This window comes from Pecten maximus, chromosome 13 (genome assembly GCF_902652985.1).
Source record: "Pecten maximus chromosome 13, xPecMax1.1, whole genome shotgun sequence".
In the NCBI taxonomy this organism is placed as follows: domain Eukaryota; kingdom Metazoa; phylum Mollusca; class Bivalvia; order Pectinida; family Pectinidae; genus Pecten; species Pecten maximus.
This window is the reverse complement of record NC_047027.1, coordinates 34,069,138-34,090,267: the sequence shown is the minus strand read 5'-3', so window position 1 is coordinate 34,090,267 and position 21,130 is coordinate 34,069,138. Positions and strand designations below refer to the sequence as shown.

The following is a 21,130-nucleotide window of genomic DNA, read 5'->3' as shown; positions in this document are numbered from 1 at the left end:
CACATACGAAATATATTTGTGTAGTGGGGGAAGGGCATGCAAAACCTGTAAATTGCAATTACAAAAAAAAATTTAGCCAGTGAAAATTATTGATTTCCATAGTTCATTCACTGACATCAATAAATAGACTATTTAATTGTACTAAATCAGAAATTATGGATAGATTTTAAGGGAAATCGTTTGGATCACACTGTTATGACCCTATCCACCCGTGCACCTTTTAATTATTTGTCATTACCAGATTAGCAAAATTGTTGCATGACAATTCCGGTTATGCCATATTTTCTATCTATTCCCCAAATATGCCTCTTCTGTCGAATGTGGATGAGAATAAAGTCGTTATATGTAGCTTCATGAGCTAATGAAGACTATCTGGAAGTCACGAGTGTACTGATATTTGAACATGTTTTGATAAAAAAGATGTCATAGCTTAAATTCTTTTGATGTGGTGACCCAAAACAGAAATGGTAGCAGTACATCTCATGAGAGTGTTGAATGTACACGTATATGTGCAGGGATACGTCCCTAATTAAGATATGTAATAAAAATGTCACAGCAGATATGCCTTTTGTTGTGACCGCAAAAAAGAGAGATTGTAGCCTTATATGACTGTTTCGGTCATAAACAAGCATTATTTAATACTCAATTCGGGCCACTTCAACTGAACCTAATTCCAAATGAAATAATAAAAAAAAACATTGTTTTTTGTCTTATGTTGTCTCCGTTCCATATTTACATCTAAACCTTTAATTCGGTCAAGGCACGTGATCTTCAGATTATGGATGTTGGTATAGAGACACGGGCGTCTGCCTCCACTAATAACCTAATATTATCAATCCTATTAGACTATAAATATCCTGATATTGAGAACAATATGAAAGAAATATTTTCTGGTATAAAATATTTCCATTTGTCTAAAACCCTGATCGTATGCTTAAACCTCGTGTTAAAAGGAGAAAGTTCACACAGATTTGAATTTTGGCAATTTCATCAAATTTTATTGGTAAGACTCCCGCCATTGTTTTACAAACTGTAATCTTATCTCGATAAGATATATATATATCGGTATCAGAGAAATATTACAAAATAAGTCAGTAGACCAAACTAAACCGGCGCCATGCTAAACTTATAGAGTCAGGTTAGGGATATTGAGGGTCAGAAAACCCGTAACATTTCGTGAACGCGTGCCTTATCTTCGGGCACCTGGCTTTATTGAGAGAGATAGGATGATATGGTCATTGGGACATTTCGTCCGATTAGCCCGGCTGGCACTCACTAAGATAAGGTCGAGCACTAGTATAGATCTCTGACCCGGCACATCTCGACCAGTACCCTTCGACACTCGGACTCTCCAGGACGGACATTCACGAACATTCTCCAAAATGTACTCACTCTCAGTTTTCACAGGTCTGTTGAATTTTATTAATTTTCCGAAATTTCTTTAATTAAGAAATAATTAACGATGATTCGTGTATTGTTGCAGGATATACAACGAGGACGAGGATATTTTGCAATTAAATTAATAACGAAGGCCGCAGGCCTGAGTTATTAATTAAAATTGCAAAATATCCGAGTCCGAGTTGTATATCCTGCAACAATACACGAGTCAAAGTTGATTATTTCTATTCTACCATGTACTGTTTAGTTCTGAGATCGACCTCTTTCTAATAGAAAAAAAGCAAAGAAACCCCGAGAAAACCTTGTAATTTATTTCTGGAGTATTGCATTATTTGTTGATGAAATATACAGGCAATACAGTACTACGATCAAGAGCATCTATCATATGGCATTGATTTTGAAAAAAAAAGGATAAAAAAAAAAAAATTAAATAAAAGGGGGGGGGGGGGGGGGCTCCGTAGGATTCGAACTCGCATCGTGATAAAAAAATTATTGACAGACTAACCCATTAGCCCACTCGGCTATAGTAACCTTTTATAAATGTGTGAATATTAGATATATAAAACTGTAACAGCCGTGACTCACTACCGTGTATTATTGGCACGAGCGTGGGTTATTGGAAAATAATACATGGTTTTAAAGCAATCAAAACTGGCGTTACATAGCAAACATGGTAGAATATTGCATATGCAAAATTCTAGTAAAAATGCCTGCTACTGATAAAATCAAGTCTTTTATTTAGCTGCAATTGCATGTAACCAATGTGTTTCCTTGCCATTTCAGTATAAGTAATGAAAAACCTGGCGCCTTGCTATGCTTGGAAGGAAAATTATATAATAAATTTGTATACCTCTTAAGTTAACTGATAAATCGTTTGTAAATACATGAAAATATATTTTCAGGATTTGCTTTATTGGTGGCGGCATATTCCATGCCCTTTGACCTCCTGGGAGACCCCTTATACATAGGTGAGTATATAGTGTGCTACGATTCTGGTTTATTTTGTTTAAAGTCTTATCAACAGCCAGGGTCATTTAAGGACGTGCCTGATTTTGGATGTGGAGGAAAGCAGGAGTACCCGGAGAAAAACCACCGGCCTACGGTCAATACCTGGCAACTGCTCAACGTGGGTTTCGAACTCGCAACCCAGAGGTGGAGGGCTAGTGATAAATTGTCCACGTTGGCCACACGCGGTGTTCTACGAGAAACATTTTACCTTCAAACAGAGCATGAATGAGCTGATGGTCAAGCTGATTCTGAATGCGTGGTTTTTTGTTTGTTTGTTTTTTGTTTTTGTTTTGGTTTTGGTCAAGTGAGCACTGGCAAAGCGGGAAGTTAAAACGATATTCCCTCTGTCTGCCTGTCTGTCTTCCGTCGTTCGCCACGTTTTGTTAGACATTCCGTTCGAGTCCATCTTCATGCACTGGCGATTCTAAAATACTGTAGTAATTTTGCACTATTCGGTATCAGCATTACCTTTTGTTGTTTTAGCTTTGAATTCTACATTTAGATACAATCTGACACGTTTTAATCAAATCATCACTTTCTTAAGTTACAGTCAGAAATTTTGAGTAGACTTACAGTCAAATCGCAACCGGTATGTAACCATGCATGGAGATGTAACAATTACAACTTAAAAATGACGGCAGCTGTCAACAATAAGCTTTAACAAAGCTTTAACTTGACAGCACCAAAACTGTGGTTCTGTGAGTCTGATACAGTGTTTTAGTTGTAATAATATTTGTTTTTTTGTTTTGTTTACAGATTCCAATTTGATCTCAGTCTGTCAACCACTCGACGCCCCTGTTAATGGCCGTATATACTGCGCGTACAGCATGAGCAACCTGTGAGTAATACATTATTATATTAATTACGGTAATCGTAACACTTCGGTCAAGTCCGTAAAGACTCGGTTGATCTGAGCTTTGGCGGGTTTGGCCGAGATGTTGCGATTGCAACATGTCAGCGTTTTGCCCGTTTGCAGGTAACGATAACATGGATGAAAGAACAATTGTTATATTGAAGTTAAGATATTATAATTACCATTAACACGCCTTCGAACGTCATTTAAGACGGCATTAAAAAGACATAGTCTAGACCGCCATTGGCTGTCAACCTTATCGCAACCATAGAACGAAACGCAGGGATGCAACTCTGATAGATGTTATTTAATCTAATTCTACGGGACACTTGTTTGCGAATGTATGTCAACAAAAACGGCTCAAGAGTCTGAATGACCAAGACTATTATTGACTGAAATTAATATTGCAATATGGCGGTGTTTATTTTGATCTGAGTATGGTTCAAATCAGAAAACTTATTTATATAGCTGATGGTCTTGAAAATAAAATGTTTGTCAAGAGAATGCTTACAACAAATACTGCTTTTATTCCAATTACGAATATATAAGTTATGTCTATATGAGATGTCCATCGGACTTTGAACCCAAACATCGAGAGCTTTGTGTGTCTATTATCCTTTGAGAAATTTGTCGGGTTTATGCCTAAACTCATAAAATAAATGTCGGTGAAAATCTGGACGATGAGTTTAAATTGTAAATATACAGACAGCAGCATTGTCTACAGAAATATGAAAATAAAATCTGAATTTTATTTATTAAAACCATTGAGAAATATAAATATGCAAACCATTTAAGTTTTACTATATGAAGTTCACGTATCGTCCATTGCAATTTCGCGAGGTCAGCGCCTCTAACATAACACCATCAAGGATTGGATGCATTATTTACTGGTAGCCTTAGATTCCATTATATTTAAAACGTTATGATCAATCTATTTTTCTTTGATAGGACATGCACTGCGTCTTGTGACAATGGATTTGAAGCCGACGCCAACATGATGTTTAATAGTATGACTTGTGAGTATCAAAAGCCATTTGCCACCAAAGCTTTCGGTGCCTGCCGAATGGCTGTTCCTACCATGGCCCCAACGCTGCCACCTGCCTTCACCAACTCACCAGTCGTCGGACCAGTTCACACCGGTAAGTAACAGGAAGGAAGTGGAGGGGGTGGTTAAGCTATTTTTTTTTATTTATTTAACTTATGTATTTTTTTTTTTTTTTTTATTTATTTTTTTTTTATTTTCATCGTCGACGAAATGGTTTGATAAGTCAGAATATAGTTGTTCGTTTCTTAAATGATGATAGATCTTTCATCATATTTTGATGTCCTAAGAACATTGACAAAGATATTCGTGTATACATTTCAGCCATTCCTCTTTGAGAGAGAAACTTTATAGCTTTTTACTCTAGCTCTGGATGTATATTCATTTAAGAATAAAACGTCGTTTTCTCCAATAAATTCAAATTTGCAATTAGTGCGTTTATCTGATAGAGAAGATTAGAAAATACAGAAAAAGTACGATATATTTGTTTATCAATAAGTCTATAGATGTAGTCCTCTTTAAACCTTGAAATTTAAATGCATTTTATCTCATCCATGAAAATTCTAAATAAAAAATGAGATATACTATCACGGCTTGTATCTAACTATTGAAGGTCCGTCATGATTTATACAGGACATTATATTTTTACACACAAATACTTAATATGCATGCAGATACTTTAAACTCAAATTCACAAGAGCAATGTTGCGAAAATGACGTGAAGAGATGACGTAGCGTCCTTTATTACTGGCGTCAACAACGCGCCATAATTGTATTGTTACAATTTTTCACTACAGAAAGAGACGTCAAATGTTTTAATTACCATATATGAATGCTTTTAAGTCATGTGATTATTGAACAAAATATTGTTTACACAAAATGTACTGATTCGGTGTTTGTAGGACGTTGTATCCACAACGTTATCGAGTGTGGTACTGACGAGGGTGACTTCCAGGCATGTACCGACTGTAGTAAGTATGTCACGTGCTCCGTCAATGGCGCCACCTTGAGGGATTGTCCGGTTAGCCTCGTCTGGGACGACAGCACCAAGACATGTGAACGTCAATCATCTACATGTGCATAAACGTGCCTTATGTTAGAAATCTACATCACTGCGCATCCGATTTTGATATTATAATTACATCATGTTCAACCACATTAAAATTCTTCCCACCGATATCATGTTGAGCGTTTGTGTCATATTAGCATTTACGTTGATCCATTGAGGAACGCTATGGGACCAGTACAATTTTACATTGCCACTCCATCTTTAACTTAATGTTCATAATAAATCAAAACTGACGCGAAGGAAAAAGTAGGTATTTAAATACTGTATCTCGTCCTGAACTTGCGTGAAGGTGAAATTTAAGCTCAGGAATTACCTTTGTCAGTAGAAATTGACTTTTTCCCGTTTTGATACGGATGAGAAGTACTCGTCTGGTCCGTATGGTCACTTATGGTAAGTACATATGTACTGTATACTAGTACAATGTATATACAATGAATGTATTATATGGAATGACCATACTCGATACACTAATATGCTTTTGCATCTGGTTATTATTAATAGAAAAAAAACCTCTACTCCTACTATATCAACAAGGTGTAACACTTTAAAATCGGACGATTCATCGACTGTGGAACGGATGAAGTCTATCTATCATGGAGTTTTTTTTAAACGGATAATCTGATTGGTCGACAATTATAGTTACAGAGCTGTTGACCAATCAGATTGCCCGTTGCAAAACCGCTTTAAAACATATAGCCTATTTCCTTTCCACAGTCGATGTATGGTCCCCTAGCACAACCGCTTTTAGTACATTTCCCTCTTTAAACCATTGACCCACGACAAAATAATAGCATGATGCGTTGACATTTAAGGAATCTGAACCAAGTTACCTTTCTGAAATATGTGTGCATTTCTTATTTTAGCCGGATTAAATTTAAGTTAAAAGTGTTACATATGTTATAGCATGATGTATTAGGAGCAGGTTTTTTTATCAAAACTTAACAGATGAAGACCCCTGTGATAAATCATGGGTTGCGTTCACTTTGCATCCATTGAACAAAGTATGGCAAAATCTAAGACACAGTACTAGCTCTTTGATTGGATATCAACCGGTACAACTTGGTAAGCTTCGTGCTGATTGGCCAAACTCTATCAGTTGGGTAAAGATGTCCCTGCCAACGGAACAGACCCATGTAAAAGACTATCACTATCCATTTATTTCTTGTTTAAAGATATGTCGTCGATATATTTGAAATTGATTGATTTAACGAGACATTTTTTTAAAGAAAAATACACTAGTTTTTATATCTGCCCAATATATCGTCACAGTTTACATCCACATAAAAACATGGTTTTAAATCAGGCAAAAACCATTGTATTTGGCAATTTTTATTCAGAATCTTGTCACTTTGCCAATGATTTAAGTTAGTTTCATTCGAAGTGAAACGTATTTCAAAGGAACTTCTTTCATGAAGTCATTTTCATGATGTGCCTAATCAGAGTCGTTGCGTCATTACGAATTAAATCTTACGGTCATCGACTTCGTGAGATGATGAATTTAATTGGTCTTGAGGACTTTTTATCTTAAAAGCATCTTATGCTTAATTTATCTGATACCCACAAGCATGCCCCTATTCCACCCACCCGATCCCCAATGAAACCAACAAAGTAAGATTCAATCGTTATAATCATATCTAATCCAAATGAAGAATGACATGTGATATCTGGACTTAATCACTTCACACAGAAACTTGAGCAAGTCTATTCAACATTATCGTCATTAAGCTTCATCATAGAGCATGGTACAGAAAGATAGGGCAGCATCAACGACATTGTTTAGATCTTTACACTGTTTATTTTGTCTTCAAAAGTATAAAATTTAATCAAAGAAACCATCAGAGTGTCTCATACTGCATTAACAATATTTTACAAATCTCATTAATGATCGGGATAAGGAAGAAAATGATAATTAAATATAAATAAATTATATAAGCTAAATTATAATTAATACTGCTGTATCATATCTTTGACAGTTAAAAGTCCCTGATGTTTACAATGTTGATACTATTTACGCCGATGAATCGTCTTCAGTAACGAAGTACCTCTGCAGCATTGTCATAAATAAAGGGCGATAACTCCAGTTTTACGGCGCTTTTAGCAACTTGGGTTTGGCCAATCACAATACGACTTGGCGTCGTTCCAGACGAGACCTCCTGGACAAGGCATGGTGTAGAGTATACCGTTTGAACACGTGACAAAGGTAGGCATTTCACAGGATTTCTTGGTCGTGCTACATCCTTGGTAGTCTCCGTTTGGTTTCCCCTTGCAGTCCTTGACGCACGCTAGAATTAATATAAATGGCGACGTTAAACTTATATTGTACTTATAAGTTGTTCATTGTCGTACTACCTGGGCAAACATTTATTACAAACACTCGTTGCAGATACCTATATACATTTATATATATTGTGGTTTAGTTCTCTTGTCAGTCGACAGTAGCGAAAACGTTAACTCTGCCATGCGCAGCCATTGCCGGAAACAGCATTGTCATGACCAATAGTAAACACAACACTGTTCGAAACATATTAAAACATGTAACACTGATGAATATGAAGGATATCTCATATAAAAAAACCTGATGGTAGAAAGCATACTGTAAGTCATAATACTGCTACCGATAGACGTTCTTTAGTGTAACTAACCAACACGCACTATAGCACACACAAAAGACACACATTCCCCAAAATAACATAACAATGTTATGTTTTGGCTTTCCCCACCTGTTTTCATGATTAACTGGTATCCCACAGTAGAAAATGTTTTACTCAGAGTTTTAAACCTATCCACTGATGAAATTTCTTACAGTTTATTTTTGCTTTGTTTTAACCCGGGCCGGTAGAATTTTATTGTAATTTTGCAATACTTTCTGTTAACGATTGCTTCAAAAGTTATCATCCTTTGTATTTCAAACTTTGACAGAGGACAACATCATTGACACTAAGAGACTTCACACATTGAAATGATTTATTTTTCTAAAATGACTGACGGTTTGACGATTCGTGTTATACTTCTATATATAGATAGAGTTTATATTGTTTTATTAAAATACTTATTTGATATGTATCATTGCGAACCGTATGCAATGATACACACGGACTTTAAGTGTGTTTTTGTGTGTTTCCTTTGATCAGTTATTTGAGTTAAGTAGCCATTTAAAGATCCATGATATACAGTATGTACTTACGGACAGCCGGAACATTTACTGCCAGAGTGGCCACTGCGGGGGCTGCAGCTACAATATCAGGGCTCATAGTTAGTAATTTGTAAATTGATATTAATTTGAGATTAGCTATACATATGACTGTGACATACATGTTTTAAACAAATACAAAGTAATATACAAGTAATATACAAATCAAGTGAAGTGTGGTCGTGTGGGAATATAGAACCAAATAAGGCTTGGTATCTTTTTGGAGAGTATATTTTTTCTAAACGATATTTTGTGTTAAATATATCGACGAATTATCATGTTTATTTACAACGACAAATAAACAAATAAGTGGAAATATATATATATAAAATAACGTGGCAAGGCAATATAAGAGTTCTTACCGATACCTTATTTTTGCGTGAAATATGTTTTGACCCCGGGCACAAATTAACACGATTATTCATTTATTCAATGGTCAACTCACATGTTGTGCCTGCATTTGTGGTGACTTGAGCGGCGTTTGCTGTTGTTTTCACGAGAGCGGCTGTTGTCATGGCTGCCTTGGCCGTGGTCTGTTGACTTTGAGTTGTTGTTTGTTGGCTTTGAGCTGTTGTTTGTTGCTGACTTTGAGCTGTTGTTTGTTGTTGACTTTGAGTTGTTGTTTGTTGTTGAGTTTGAGCTGTTGTTTGTGGCAGAGCCGACGTGGGTGGCGGGACAGTTGTCACTGGCGCTACAACAGAAACAGGTCTGATACATTACATTCGTCAGTTTCTGAATTTCGACATCATAAACAACCAAAAAATACATTTTTAAAAACACAATTACAAGTCAAAGTCAATAAGATATCAGCAAAATATGACCTAAATATCGAAATTTGAAAATGAAAAAAATGATTACGACCAGATCTCTAGAAGTTTGCGAATCGCCTCTGTTAATCTCCAATAATTAAGACATTATCTATGTTTGTACATACATGTACAAAATGTATTCGTTTACGTTTATTTGCGATGGTTGTTTCGTTATTAGTGTTGATCTAATTATGATACTATTCTGACTGAATTTAGATATTACAAATGAAGAATTAAGGGGAGCATAAGACAATTCAATTTTAATGAACGATTTTGTAAAACAGACTTTAAATATCGAATTCTGTACTTATTGCTGCATTATCCGATTTAAGTAACGACGATGTTCTTAAGACGGTGAATCTCACGTAAAACTCACACACGATTGAAGAATTAGGGGCGGTGCCATGTTTGCAAGTAAGACGTATACCCTGTGACGGATGTGTGTTAAGTACCTTTTTGACTTTGATCAATCTGACATCCTAACAGATCGAACCGCATGGAGATGTTCTGGGACCAGGCTTCCGGAATTATACGGACATACTTTGCGAATACAGGGCAAGGGAAGGTGCTCGACTCAATAGTGTCGGAATCCATGTTACCACGAAAGATCTGAAAGAAGTAAACATTTTAATGTACTATTCAGAAATAGTAATTGGCACACGCTGTGTTGCACGCTTTGTTCGCGATATAAAGAATCATCCAACATAAACTCCCCAATTTAGGCAGGAACCTCTTGTTTCACTGAGGTAATATTGATGATAATAACATGAATTTGGACCAAAATTTTAATTTTTCAACGTTTAATGAGGCATGTACACGGGATAGAGAAAGACAGTTGTCACGCTCTATGACTCTACGTACTACAGAACAACGTCATCATTGTTTTTATTGATGATGGCGCGATGAAAACGTTTGTAAGAAAAACAATCAAACGTGAGCCTGTTCCATAAGTAAGGATATCTCAACCCTTTGGTAAGAGTTTGGCTGGCAAGCACACGGAAAATCCCGTGCTGACAAGTCAAACAATTATACTTGGGTTGAGATATCCCTGTCCACAGAACAGTCCGAAATAAGATTCTTTCACCCAATTTATAGTTACACAGATTCTAATAAATTATGTTAATAACAGTTTATAACCTTTACCCGAAAGTTACCTAGGTCAAGTTCTAAGAGACGCTTGATCACTATATAATTTAATATTTGAGTGACCATCCCGCTCAATCCATGGTAAATCTATCAGACATTTCTAACACCCCGAAGGAATAAAATGTTGAACATTTGCCAACTTTCAAATCTTACCTTGTCTTTTCCGTTATTGTCTGTGACCCTTGTGAAATTGACACCGTCCATGCTGGTAGCCACATGATAAAGATTGACATATTCTATACTGTTCTCGGTAGGGAGGATATTCCGTCCTTGGGTCATGACCCCTCGGATCAGACTCGCATCTTTCAATTCCACCTGAGAGAGATAATAAAGGGGTATGATCGATTGTTGATATATTTGACTACGGCTTGTAGCCAGCATTTTTATTTTTAAAACATAGTAACTTTATTGGTTTAAAACAGCATCACATGAATCAAAATGTTTAAGAAAAATCAGGTTTTCGAGACGAAACTATTACGAATTTTTATTTATTTATTTATTTATTTATATATTTTGATCTTATTTTGTTTTTGTTTACTTTTATCTTCTTCTTTTTTTATAAATTCTGATGTGTCACCACATATTGAACTTATGAGCAGAAGAACACAGAACAATGTGTGGAAACCACAAAGAAAATTAACGTCTTGTTCTCCATTAATAACACCAGCAAAATAAATCTAGGTCATATACTACTCAGTTCATGCCCTCAAAGTTACAGCCAGGGAACAAAAGCGACAAGCTGAGGAGGTACAGTGGAGATCAGAATGGACGCAATAAGGGAATTAATGTTAGATTCACTATTTTACAGTAGTTTTATAGTAACGGATGTCAAACTCATTCGAACAGAACGATATCCACTTGATTCCCTGTCGTCTAACAGATACTTGCCTGGATATATTCCTTCTTTGAATTTTGTGTTGGTGCCCATGATCCCTGAAGGTAAGTTCCATTAGCTAACTGACTTGCGTTTGTGTTCAGACGACCTCTTTCTGGACCGGCGTAGATATTTCCGTTCAGACTGCTTGAAGCGGTGATGTGGTCATCCGGAACACCATATGGACCAGTGACAAGATTATGAGCGCAAGGATCAGCTAAGGATATGGAACGTATTCAAAAATTGATATGTTTTCATAAATAAGAAATAGCATATACTTTTGAATACTTCAATTGTTTTTTTATGTTTCCAATTCGATGTTTTCGAATATTCGTCGATGGGAGAAAGGGACTTAGCCTCTCCTAACCGTATTTGTCATTTCGATTGGATTTATCTGTCATAGTAAATACTGACACACTTGTATTGGCATAACAAATCTAAGGCCTTAAAATTAATTGTAATTTAAAAGACGAGAAGCATTATTCATCATTGTAAAACTACAAGTCTTGTATCTATAAATAAGTTGCATTAAAATAATCATACAGATGTTATTAACATAAATATTCAATAATTATTTAAACAAAAATTCTATACTTTCATCATGTCCATAAATATCCGTAATCAATTCTGATAAACACTGTTGGGAATCCGCGAAGTAATATTTTAGTAATATGCAAGTAGTATTTGTATTATTTGATAACTGATTGATAGAATGACCTCTAATCTTTATTTAAAAAGTCCTCCCCTTTGATGATTTTAGACATCAAGATTGTATGCATATTAGGACGGAATTCGTAACCCCAATAACATTGTATAGTTTATTGTAAGAGGTTCTGAGTAAACCTGTGATGTATACTCAAACTCCATCTCTAACATACCATACATAACACTATACATGTACATAGCTGTACGGTTAATATACACAGGAACGTTGTTCTAAAAACATGCTATACATGTACAATGTACATAGCTTTACGGTTAAAAGACATAAGAACGATGTCATATATAAAACATTTTATAAATAAATCGTATACATGTAAAGTGTACCTGAATTATCAATCGGCCATATTATAAATAATACGACCAAGTAGCTATCAATCTCAAATTTGAAATTGAATGTAAGCGATGATAATGTCATTTTAGAAGCGTACATTTAAACCCACACAATAAAGTAAAGCTATGAATAAAACAAATTAGTAACAAAACAAAACGTTGAATAATGAAAGTCAATTTACTAGAGAATCTGCAGATTGGTCAGTAGTATATAATATATTAATGTAAATCAGCAATAGAAATACAATAAAGCTAAACTAAAAATGTATGAACAAGTTATTGAATAGATTATTAATGATTATAGGCAGTGTGTACTTACTAGAGGCAGCTAAAGCAAAGGCAGCTGAAAAGAGGAATGATTCATTGATTAATATTTTCTGCCCAACAACACACACATTTTATATAGACACAAACAAAGTAGTAAAAGATAAGAGAGAGAAAAGAGTTAAAATACATAAAAAATACTTTTGTGCCCTTTAATTTCCTTCAGGCATGTTTTTAAATAAAGGATATGGACGGATTCTTATCGCGAGGAGTTAGATTCCCTTATCTGGTGGGAAGTGGGCGGGGCCAATATGCTATCCTTTTCCGACAACGTGCACTTCCATTTTCTGCAGCTTAACAATGCTACTTCATAGGTTGTGAAAGGAATCTAGATACAATGCATTTTTACGGCTATTTTCTTTCAACTTTCCGTGGTAACTGTACTTTGGGTTCGATGTTTGTGATAACACGACAGCGAAAACATGTTATTTTGGACAGTAAGGATTAAATATGTTTCACCGACATTTGATATGTTTATTTTTTTCCCAAAAATGCATAAAATACCATCCATTGGTAAGGATCAAATTTAATTAACGCAAACAAATAATTACATATCCACAAAACGATCGCCTATAAGACCGAAAGTTACGTAATACATAGAATTCTTCGGGTTTCTTTTTTTCGCGTAAAAATACAATATGCAGTAGCATCTCCTTGTTAACTCTCTATATCTATACAAGAGATACCATCTTTAGACCATTAAACACATAGGAAAAGATACATGACATACAAATAAACGCATTAGTAATTTTAGCTTTTTGACTTTTTTTTTTTTTTTTTTTGCTTTTTGAATATCTTGTAGAAACCTTTGAGAATAATAGACTCTTGCATGGGTCTGTACCGTTGACAGGGATATCGCTGACCGCGTGTAAAAGTTTGGCTGGATAGTTTAATGCTAACTCTTCCACGTGGATTAAGATATCCCTGCCAATGTTTGATAATTATTCTCTTCTCAAATACTTAAGGAAACAGATTAAGAAATTGTGAATTATTGCAAAAACTTGTTAATCACTCTATCATCAATGTCCCTTGAAATGTGCAGTAAAATTTGCTCTGATGTTATCACTTACCAGACTGTATTTATTAAATTATCATCAGGGTTGTTTCAGTATCTACCCTTTAAGACATGAAACAGTGATTATCTAGAGACAGCTATGCCGTGGCGACGTTTAACATACCGATATTTTAGGGTTTCTAAATGCAAAAAGTATGTAAAAAATATTTAAACAAAAAATGTGGAAAGCTTGGAGCCATCCTAAATCTCTAGAAACATAGTGTATCTTTGTGTATTATACTGTGAATTAATGTCAGTGTTTAGACTACATGCTAAACGTTTATCCGAGTTTGTGGTATATCTTAAAACTATTCCTAGTTACTTACATTCTGGGTGTGATGTCAGTGATAACATGTCACCCACAATTCAAACATTACTTTCCTGACAGTATCGATCCAAAGCATGGTTAGTTTACAACGTGTCAGGAAAACATTTGTTTTATTTTTGAAGCATTTTGAAAAAAAAGAACACTGTAAAAAAAATGCTAGATATAACTGCAAATATATCTTTTTTTTTCTTAAAGTTGACCCTACAACCTAAAACCAAACATTATATAGTACATAGCACTGGCCATGAAAATAATATTGAACAGATTATTACTATAGGAATATTACTGTCAGTAAACTAAATATATCCTGCAGTCAAGGGATTGATGGTAAGTACATACTTCATTATGTAAGTGGCGACTTATTGTTGAAATTGCGAAGTTTTCTTCTATGCCAATTCTTCAGGAAAAGAAAACGGCAACTGATCTGACCTGTGCCAGTTAAAAATTTTCCCCTGGCTTTCTCTTACTGCCTTAAATACCAATTTTGGGTTCTAAATTGAACCATAACTTTGGTAAATGTGTTCTTACGCCAGACTTTAAGCTTTTTATTGGTGATTGTAGTGACTTGTATGGTCAGTATAATGTGACATGGAAGGTTGTGATGCTACCATGTCCGGGTTACGGTGTATAAGCGTCACGGCACTTTAAAACAATCCCTTTATTTGCTCCGTCAACCGTACACCCGGTTACTTATGACGTGAGCGGTTGTGGGGACCATGTCCAGAAACATATTTAAGATATCAGTATTTGTTCATATATCTATAATATCTACTATTAATCTATAGTTGATACATCTATATAAATACTGTAACGAAGAACTGTTGTGATAACCTGTCATCATATATTACAATTCATGAAACATATTCGTCTTTTCTGAATACCAAAATAATATTTTATATATCCCATTGATGGAAAGAAAAACATTTGGTCAGGAATGTCAATCTCCATTACCTCTACAAAATAGCTAATAACATCGGTAAAATGTTGTGAATAAAATGATCCCAGTGAAAAGGCAATGTAAATTAATTCAAAGATATCATTTTTTTAATGAAGTTGAAATCATACTCTGTTACTGTATACCTGGTTGTGAATTTTTAAACGCACAGACATAAGAAAGAGTAGTCGATATCAAAATTCTAACTCAAAATCGGTTAAATCCTGCGTATATATTAACAAGATAAACATGAAATCCATCGAAACGTATAGAACAAATGTAAAGACGTTTAGGAATGCCAAAATAATAAATCTTTACACAGACGAAAACAATGTTTTCATTATGTTCTTTCTTCACTAGATAGTTAGTAATATGAGTAACATTTGAACAAAAATTTGCTTAGGAATATCAAATACAGTAGGATTTTAACAATACTAGAACAACTGTTTATAGATAATTGCGGATAACAATACGAACATGAATATCATTATTACCTGAACTTAAAGTCTAGTTGAAATTACATTCGTTAGATAAAATATTTAAGAAATATAACTGTCGATAACTTACCTAGGAATACGACGCTACTTTGTATTACCTTCATCATGAACATCACTTGTCAAAACTGAGGAGATTGTAGTGCTGGATTAATTTTGACCTATATAAGTATACCCCTATACAAACATCACCGAGTCAGCCCCTTATCCTGGACAGTCGAGCTTAGGAGGGGCCGTTCTCACATAGGTCCGTTACCAGGACGAAGGGTCCATATCGAGTATCGAGGGGCGTGAAGGCAGTGACAAATTAGATTTCAATAAAGGGCCGACTTCGGTTGTCAATAGACAGTTTAGTGTGTAATATCCGGACTAGAAGACGGGAAGACTTTGTTCCGGAGAAGATGGAACTTGCTTGTAACAACTCAGCATTGTGAATCGTTGTTGGATTATCAAAACTTTTTACGTTGAGATACACTGTCTAAAGCTCCGGATGGATGCTATCTCAATTTATTTAACGTAAATGGTTTATCTTCATTGTGGACTTAATGACGGTTTGGACAAATTCAGGATGCTTCACAGAAATGTCTTATAGAAGATGGACTGTTTTTGTATTCCGAGGATTTCTCAGGAATGAGGAATTTAACCAATGGTGGCGGATTGCGACATTCCGGTCAACATAGATATTTACCTTATTTTCTTGACTTTAGCCGAGAACATACATCTTATGGAGAAGGGACATCGCAGTTCAAAACTGATCCTTAATGTCACGTAATTGTACAGTCTAGGCGGGTTTTGTAAAGATTATCAATATTTCTGTTTTCAAAATAACTTATATAACAAGATAATGTACAATTAATAAAACATAGATGTATATGTTGTTATGTGTATCATGTCATCACCAACAGAGAATACCTGAACGCAAACGAAACCCTGATTCTAAGTCTCTTTCGATAAAAAGAGCAAAACATTTGCAATATAGACTTGCATGGAGATTTCGTGAAAAGTAAAAGGAACAAAGACCAGGTGTTCAGAAAGAATGGGCGTCTTCTGTCTTGATGACGACACTCGTTATGTAAATCAAGTTAAATCCAACAGATCGGTTATTATGATACGTTTGTTAGTCTTTCATCACAACACATGTAGACGAGAAGCCAAATATGAAAGATTATTCAAAATGAATGTTGCACTGATAAGGTTCGTGTGATGAATCCGAATGAATATAAAATGGTTAAATATAAATCAAACACAATTAAAAGAGATCGTTATAGATTTTGTTTTGTTATAGCTATCTACCTATCAAGATATATTATACTATATTATTGAAGCATATTTTCAGATAATTTTATGCTGCATCAAGCCATTGTATCAAAGATTACCATATCGTCATTGATGTTGTGAGAATGTAATTCCTTTATTAGTTCATAAAAAAAATATCAGAACATTGATATAATTGGTCGTAAGGTGGTTAATTTCGGCCATTTCGCACTGTTGCATTGGCACCCCGCCAGGAACGACAGTGCACCATGAAAAGTGCGAATTATATCACCCTGTCGTATTGGCGGGGTACTTGCGGGGTCGCATGGCTCACGAAAACAGCGACAATGAGCCATGTACCATGCAAATTGCAACAGTTCGCCATTAAAAGAGCGACGATTCGCCATTCGAAGAGCAAAAACGCACCATGCGAAAACAGCGACAATGAGCCATGTACCATGCAAATTGCAACAGTTCGCCATTAAAAGAGCGACGATTCGCCATTCGAAGAGCAAAAACGCACCATGCGAAAAAAGTACCACAAAAACGCCAAAAGTACCTTGTTAATGTGACGGAGCGACAAAATTTTAATATCGCACAATCCCGTAATTTTGTCGCATGGCGCGTTCATTTGTCACATGGTACATTATCGCTCTTCATATGGCGCATTGTTGCAATCGTAGGATCGTAAACAAAATGAACGCTTTTAACCCGATATTACCCACTCTGGAGTAAGGCCCACGCGAAGCAAAGTGTAGAACTTTGTTAAACATTAGCATTTTATAAATTAGTATTCCGGTTAACCCACACGGGCAGGTTACTCGAGTATAGAACATTAGATTAACAAAAATGACAATTACATGTAATTTGTTTTATTCAATATTCCTATTCTTTCCTTTACCATGTCTTGTGTCATCTTACTGCATTAGAATTGACAAGTAATGATTAACATAAATGAGAATATCTTGGCAACTCTATCAGAGTTGGTTGAAAGATTAGTTTGGAATCAGTAGAGTGTTTGAAATATCAGCATCACTTTAAATGTCATGTTATAAATTGTACATCATTTTGTTTCACTACCGAACTTTTAATACAATATAGATAATGCTTGTCAACCTCTGACACCGTCATGTAGGTAATATTATTATCTTTGTCGCATGCAAATACAAGTGTACACATTTACAAAAAAAATTGTCGGCAATTTCTGTATATTTGAAAGCATAAGGATATTACGTTTATATATGTAATAACACACATAAAAACAGACAAGCAAACATACAAAAATACAAATAAAGAAACAAATAAGTAAAAAAACTGAAGAAAAGAAGAAAAAACATATATGCCATTCAACAGTATATAAAGTGGAATGAAGTCATCTACATTATAAATGGCATAATAAGAAAGGTGCATGTTTATATAATGATTTAGAAACACAAAACTGTTCACGCAATCATCGTATTTGTATGTGTCTGTTTAGATCTGTTCCGGAGGGAAGATAATGATTTTTTTTTCTTTATGAAAGGATTCCCCCTACTATAAAAGAGAGGAAGAGCAACAGGCTTGGATTATTGATGTTGACACAGAGGGATGTGTTTTAATTTGCTGCACTTATCTATCTATTTGTTACACTAACGCAGCGCTAAGCCTAGACGGCACTGTGTATATAATCACCATTATTATGGTTTGGCTAGAATGTTTGTATAAACTTGGACAACATCTGTCGCCTTTTTGCGTGTTTAAGGACACCACATTATGGTATGAATATAATCAGTATTATAAGTAGTTTGACGTCATTTTTGGATATTTTCCATGCTAAGACATGAAATGTGGCTATCATTCTGCCCCCACCCCCAAATCATGTGGATGCTTTGAACCTCTCTCTGTCTGTGTCTGTCTTTATCTTTCTGTCTGTCTATCTTTGTCTGTCTGTCTGTCTGTCTGTCTCTCTCTCTCTCTCTCTCTCTCTCTCTCTCTCTCTCTCATAGAAAAAATGTTTCTGATAAGTCGATTATTACTTATTACATTGTTTTTACTTTTCTTTACCTTATCATACTTTATAAATGTGTATATTGCCATCACGTGATTACTGTATCATTATGTCATTATTACGGTAGAAGTGATTTATAAATTGGTAAAATTTACTGACTTATCCCTCATTTTATGTGAATAAAATATGTTTTAACAAAATGTGGCTAGAGTAGTACTGATGCAATTTTCACTTCATACATTTTTAGAACGAAGATTCAGAAGTCATTCTGATTTCAATTTAATTTAATTTGATATTCTTATGTGATTTGTTTTTTCCTTGATATTCAATAGAAAACATTCTAAACTTTCACCGACGACTACCTGATAACATCACTACTTCATTATATTAAGTAGCAGCCGTCACTTCCACCGGTCGCCAAGTCAAACATGATACCGAAGTTATAATGCTGCAAATCACCACGTTATATATTTAATGTCACTCATAACTATTTTTCAACGTTCTTGGATGATTAAATGACTTTAAATAACACCCTTCTTCTTTGTTTTATTCTATAACAGGGCAGTTGTTGCGTGCTCAATTCTTAAAGGAGAGATATTTGCAAACATTTTTTTTTTTTTTTTTTTTTGTTGAATCCTTGTTGTATGAAATGTACATTATCATATCAACTTGTTTACAGTAAAAACAGTCCTGTACATATACAGAACGGCACTTGAATTGCACACACTCCGATAATTCACCATTACCTGGATATATTGGTAAAAAGGTTAACTATTCTATGGCTCAGCAAACATTTTGATACATTGTTCTTCAAGACTGTCCTTATTGATTCATATACTTTATACCGGGTAGAAAATTTCATTTCCAAAATTTATACTAAACTATAGCTATACAAACATGACACTTATATTCCTTCTTTATACTTATTTCACAAACAGATGTAATTCCACTTCACATGAAAATCTCTCCTTTTATACCTCAAACGGAAATGTGTGATATATATTACTTTTTATACTTCACCCGCAAATGTATGAAATATATTACCCTTATACTGTTCACCCAAATGTATGAAATATATCACTGTTTATACCTCACACACAAATGTATCAAATATATCACTTCTTATACTTCACAAGCAAATGTCTCAAATATATCACTTCTTATACTTCACAAGCAAATGTCTCAAATATATCACTTTTTATACTTCACAACCAAATGTATAAAATATATCACTTTTATGCTTCACAATCAAATGTATAAAATATATCACTTTTTATACTTCACAGGCAAATATATTAAATATATCACTTTTTATACTTCACAAGCAAATGTATCAAATATATCACTTTTTATACTTCACAAGGAAATGTATCAAATATATCACTTTTTATACTTCACAAGCAAATGTATCAAATATATCACTTTTTATTCTTCACACGCAAATGTATAAAAAATATCACATTTAACATTTCTTGTTTTAAACATAAGGATATTTCTATATATAAAGCACTTCTCTTTATCAATCTTATAAGTGCACGCACATAAAGAACAAAATATTCCTCACTCATGTAGGCAAACACGTGGATTTATCTATGAATTATACACTTCTTTTACAGCAAATAAACAAACACCATATGTAACACACACCCAAGTAAAGTCAATGTATTTCTCAATAAAAACCAAACAATTCCTCAGAAGTCTGTGTACGGTAAGGAAGACATCAAATGTTTACATATTTTGATATTAGGCGGTATCCCGGATAACCGTCCCACACAACGAATCTCTGGAACGTTTTTCAGACTTGACCAAGTTTTCTTTAATCCCCCTCCTGATGTTGGTCATTCTGTACCAAACTGACCTTACATCCAACACCAAACTATATATAGATATCTAAGAATCTAAGTGTATTTAAATTACAACAGCTGTCATTTATATGGTAAAGATATTCAGTTTCCAATACATGCAAAAAGGGCACTGAAGTATGGGTCGATGTATGGAATGATTAAAAGGAATGAACTATTGATACATCTCTGCAAGTCAGATAGCTTATAATGATGTGAACTGTGTAAAATCCAAAATCTGAATAAATATGAGATGTACTGTAGTTTTAACGGGTGAAATATTCCTTCATTGCTAAATCAGAAAACTGAAATTGCGGATGTGATGATGTAGTTTTCCTCGATGTGTGTAAACTATTAATACTGACTTTACCATGAGTTACTACAATCTCTGCCACAATAAGTGGGTGTTATTCAACTATTAAGGCATCAGTCATTATAATTGATGAATAACAATGTTTATACCAAATGTGGT

At 34.6% G+C, this 21,130-nt stretch overlaps 2 protein-coding genes across 2 annotated transcripts; one reads left to right on the top strand and one right to left on the bottom strand.

Moving 5' to 3' along the window:
- Nucleotides 1-1,085: 1,085 nt before the first annotated feature.
- Nucleotides 1,086-5,483, top strand: LOC117340787. Its single transcript, XM_033902560.1, has 5 exons — nucleotides 1,086-1,407; nucleotides 2,301-2,366; nucleotides 3,163-3,244; nucleotides 4,208-4,398; nucleotides 5,204-5,483. Exons 1-5 carry the CDS (start codon nucleotides 1,383-1,385, stop codon nucleotides 5,383-5,385), a joined length of 546 nt encoding a protein of 181 aa, XP_033758451.1. The 5' UTR covers nucleotides 1,086-1,382; the 3' UTR covers nucleotides 5,386-5,483.
- A 1,501-nt stretch (nucleotides 5,484-6,984) lies between these two features.
- LOC117340786 (discoidin, CUB and LCCL domain-containing protein 2-like) lies at nucleotides 6,985-15,763 on the bottom strand. The gene is made up of 8 exons (XM_033902558.1): nucleotides 15,650-15,763; nucleotides 12,762-12,785; nucleotides 11,404-11,606; nucleotides 10,669-10,830; nucleotides 9,822-9,978; nucleotides 9,006-9,251; nucleotides 8,555-8,602; nucleotides 6,985-7,652 (listed from the first exon to the last, which is right to left on the bottom strand). The coding sequence occupies exons 1-8, from the start codon at nucleotides 15,690-15,692 to the stop codon at nucleotides 7,465-7,467; spliced, it is 1,071 nt and encodes a 356-aa protein (XP_033758449.1). The 5' UTR covers nucleotides 15,693-15,763; the 3' UTR covers nucleotides 6,985-7,464.
- Between the last annotated feature and the right edge of the window lie 5,367 nt (nucleotides 15,764-21,130).

Excerpts from the sequence above, each read along its gene's own strand:
- LOC117340786 (XM_033902558.1), bottom strand. The coding sequence starts at position 15,692 with ATGTTCATGATGAAGGTAATACAAAGTAGCGTCGTATTCCTAG. Across the intron at positions 11,607-12,761 it reads CTTTGCTTTAGCTGCCTCTA|CTGATCCTTGCGCTCATAAT; the intron begins GTAAGTACACAC and ends CCATATCCTTAG. Across the intron at positions 9,979-10,668 it reads ACAATAACGGAAAAGACAAG|ATCTTTCGTGGTAACATGGA; the intron begins GTAAGATTTGAA and ends TACTTCTTTCAG.
- LOC117340787 (XM_033902560.1), top strand. The coding sequence starts at position 1,383 with ATGTACTCACTCTCAGTTTTCACAG. Across the intron at positions 1,408-2,300 it reads CTCACTCTCAGTTTTCACAG|GATTTGCTTTATTGGTGGCG; the intron begins GTCTGTTGAATT and ends ATATATTTTCAG. Across the intron at positions 4,399-5,203 it reads CGTCGGACCAGTTCACACCG|GACGTTGTATCCACAACGTT; the intron begins GTAAGTAACAGG and ends CGGTGTTTGTAG.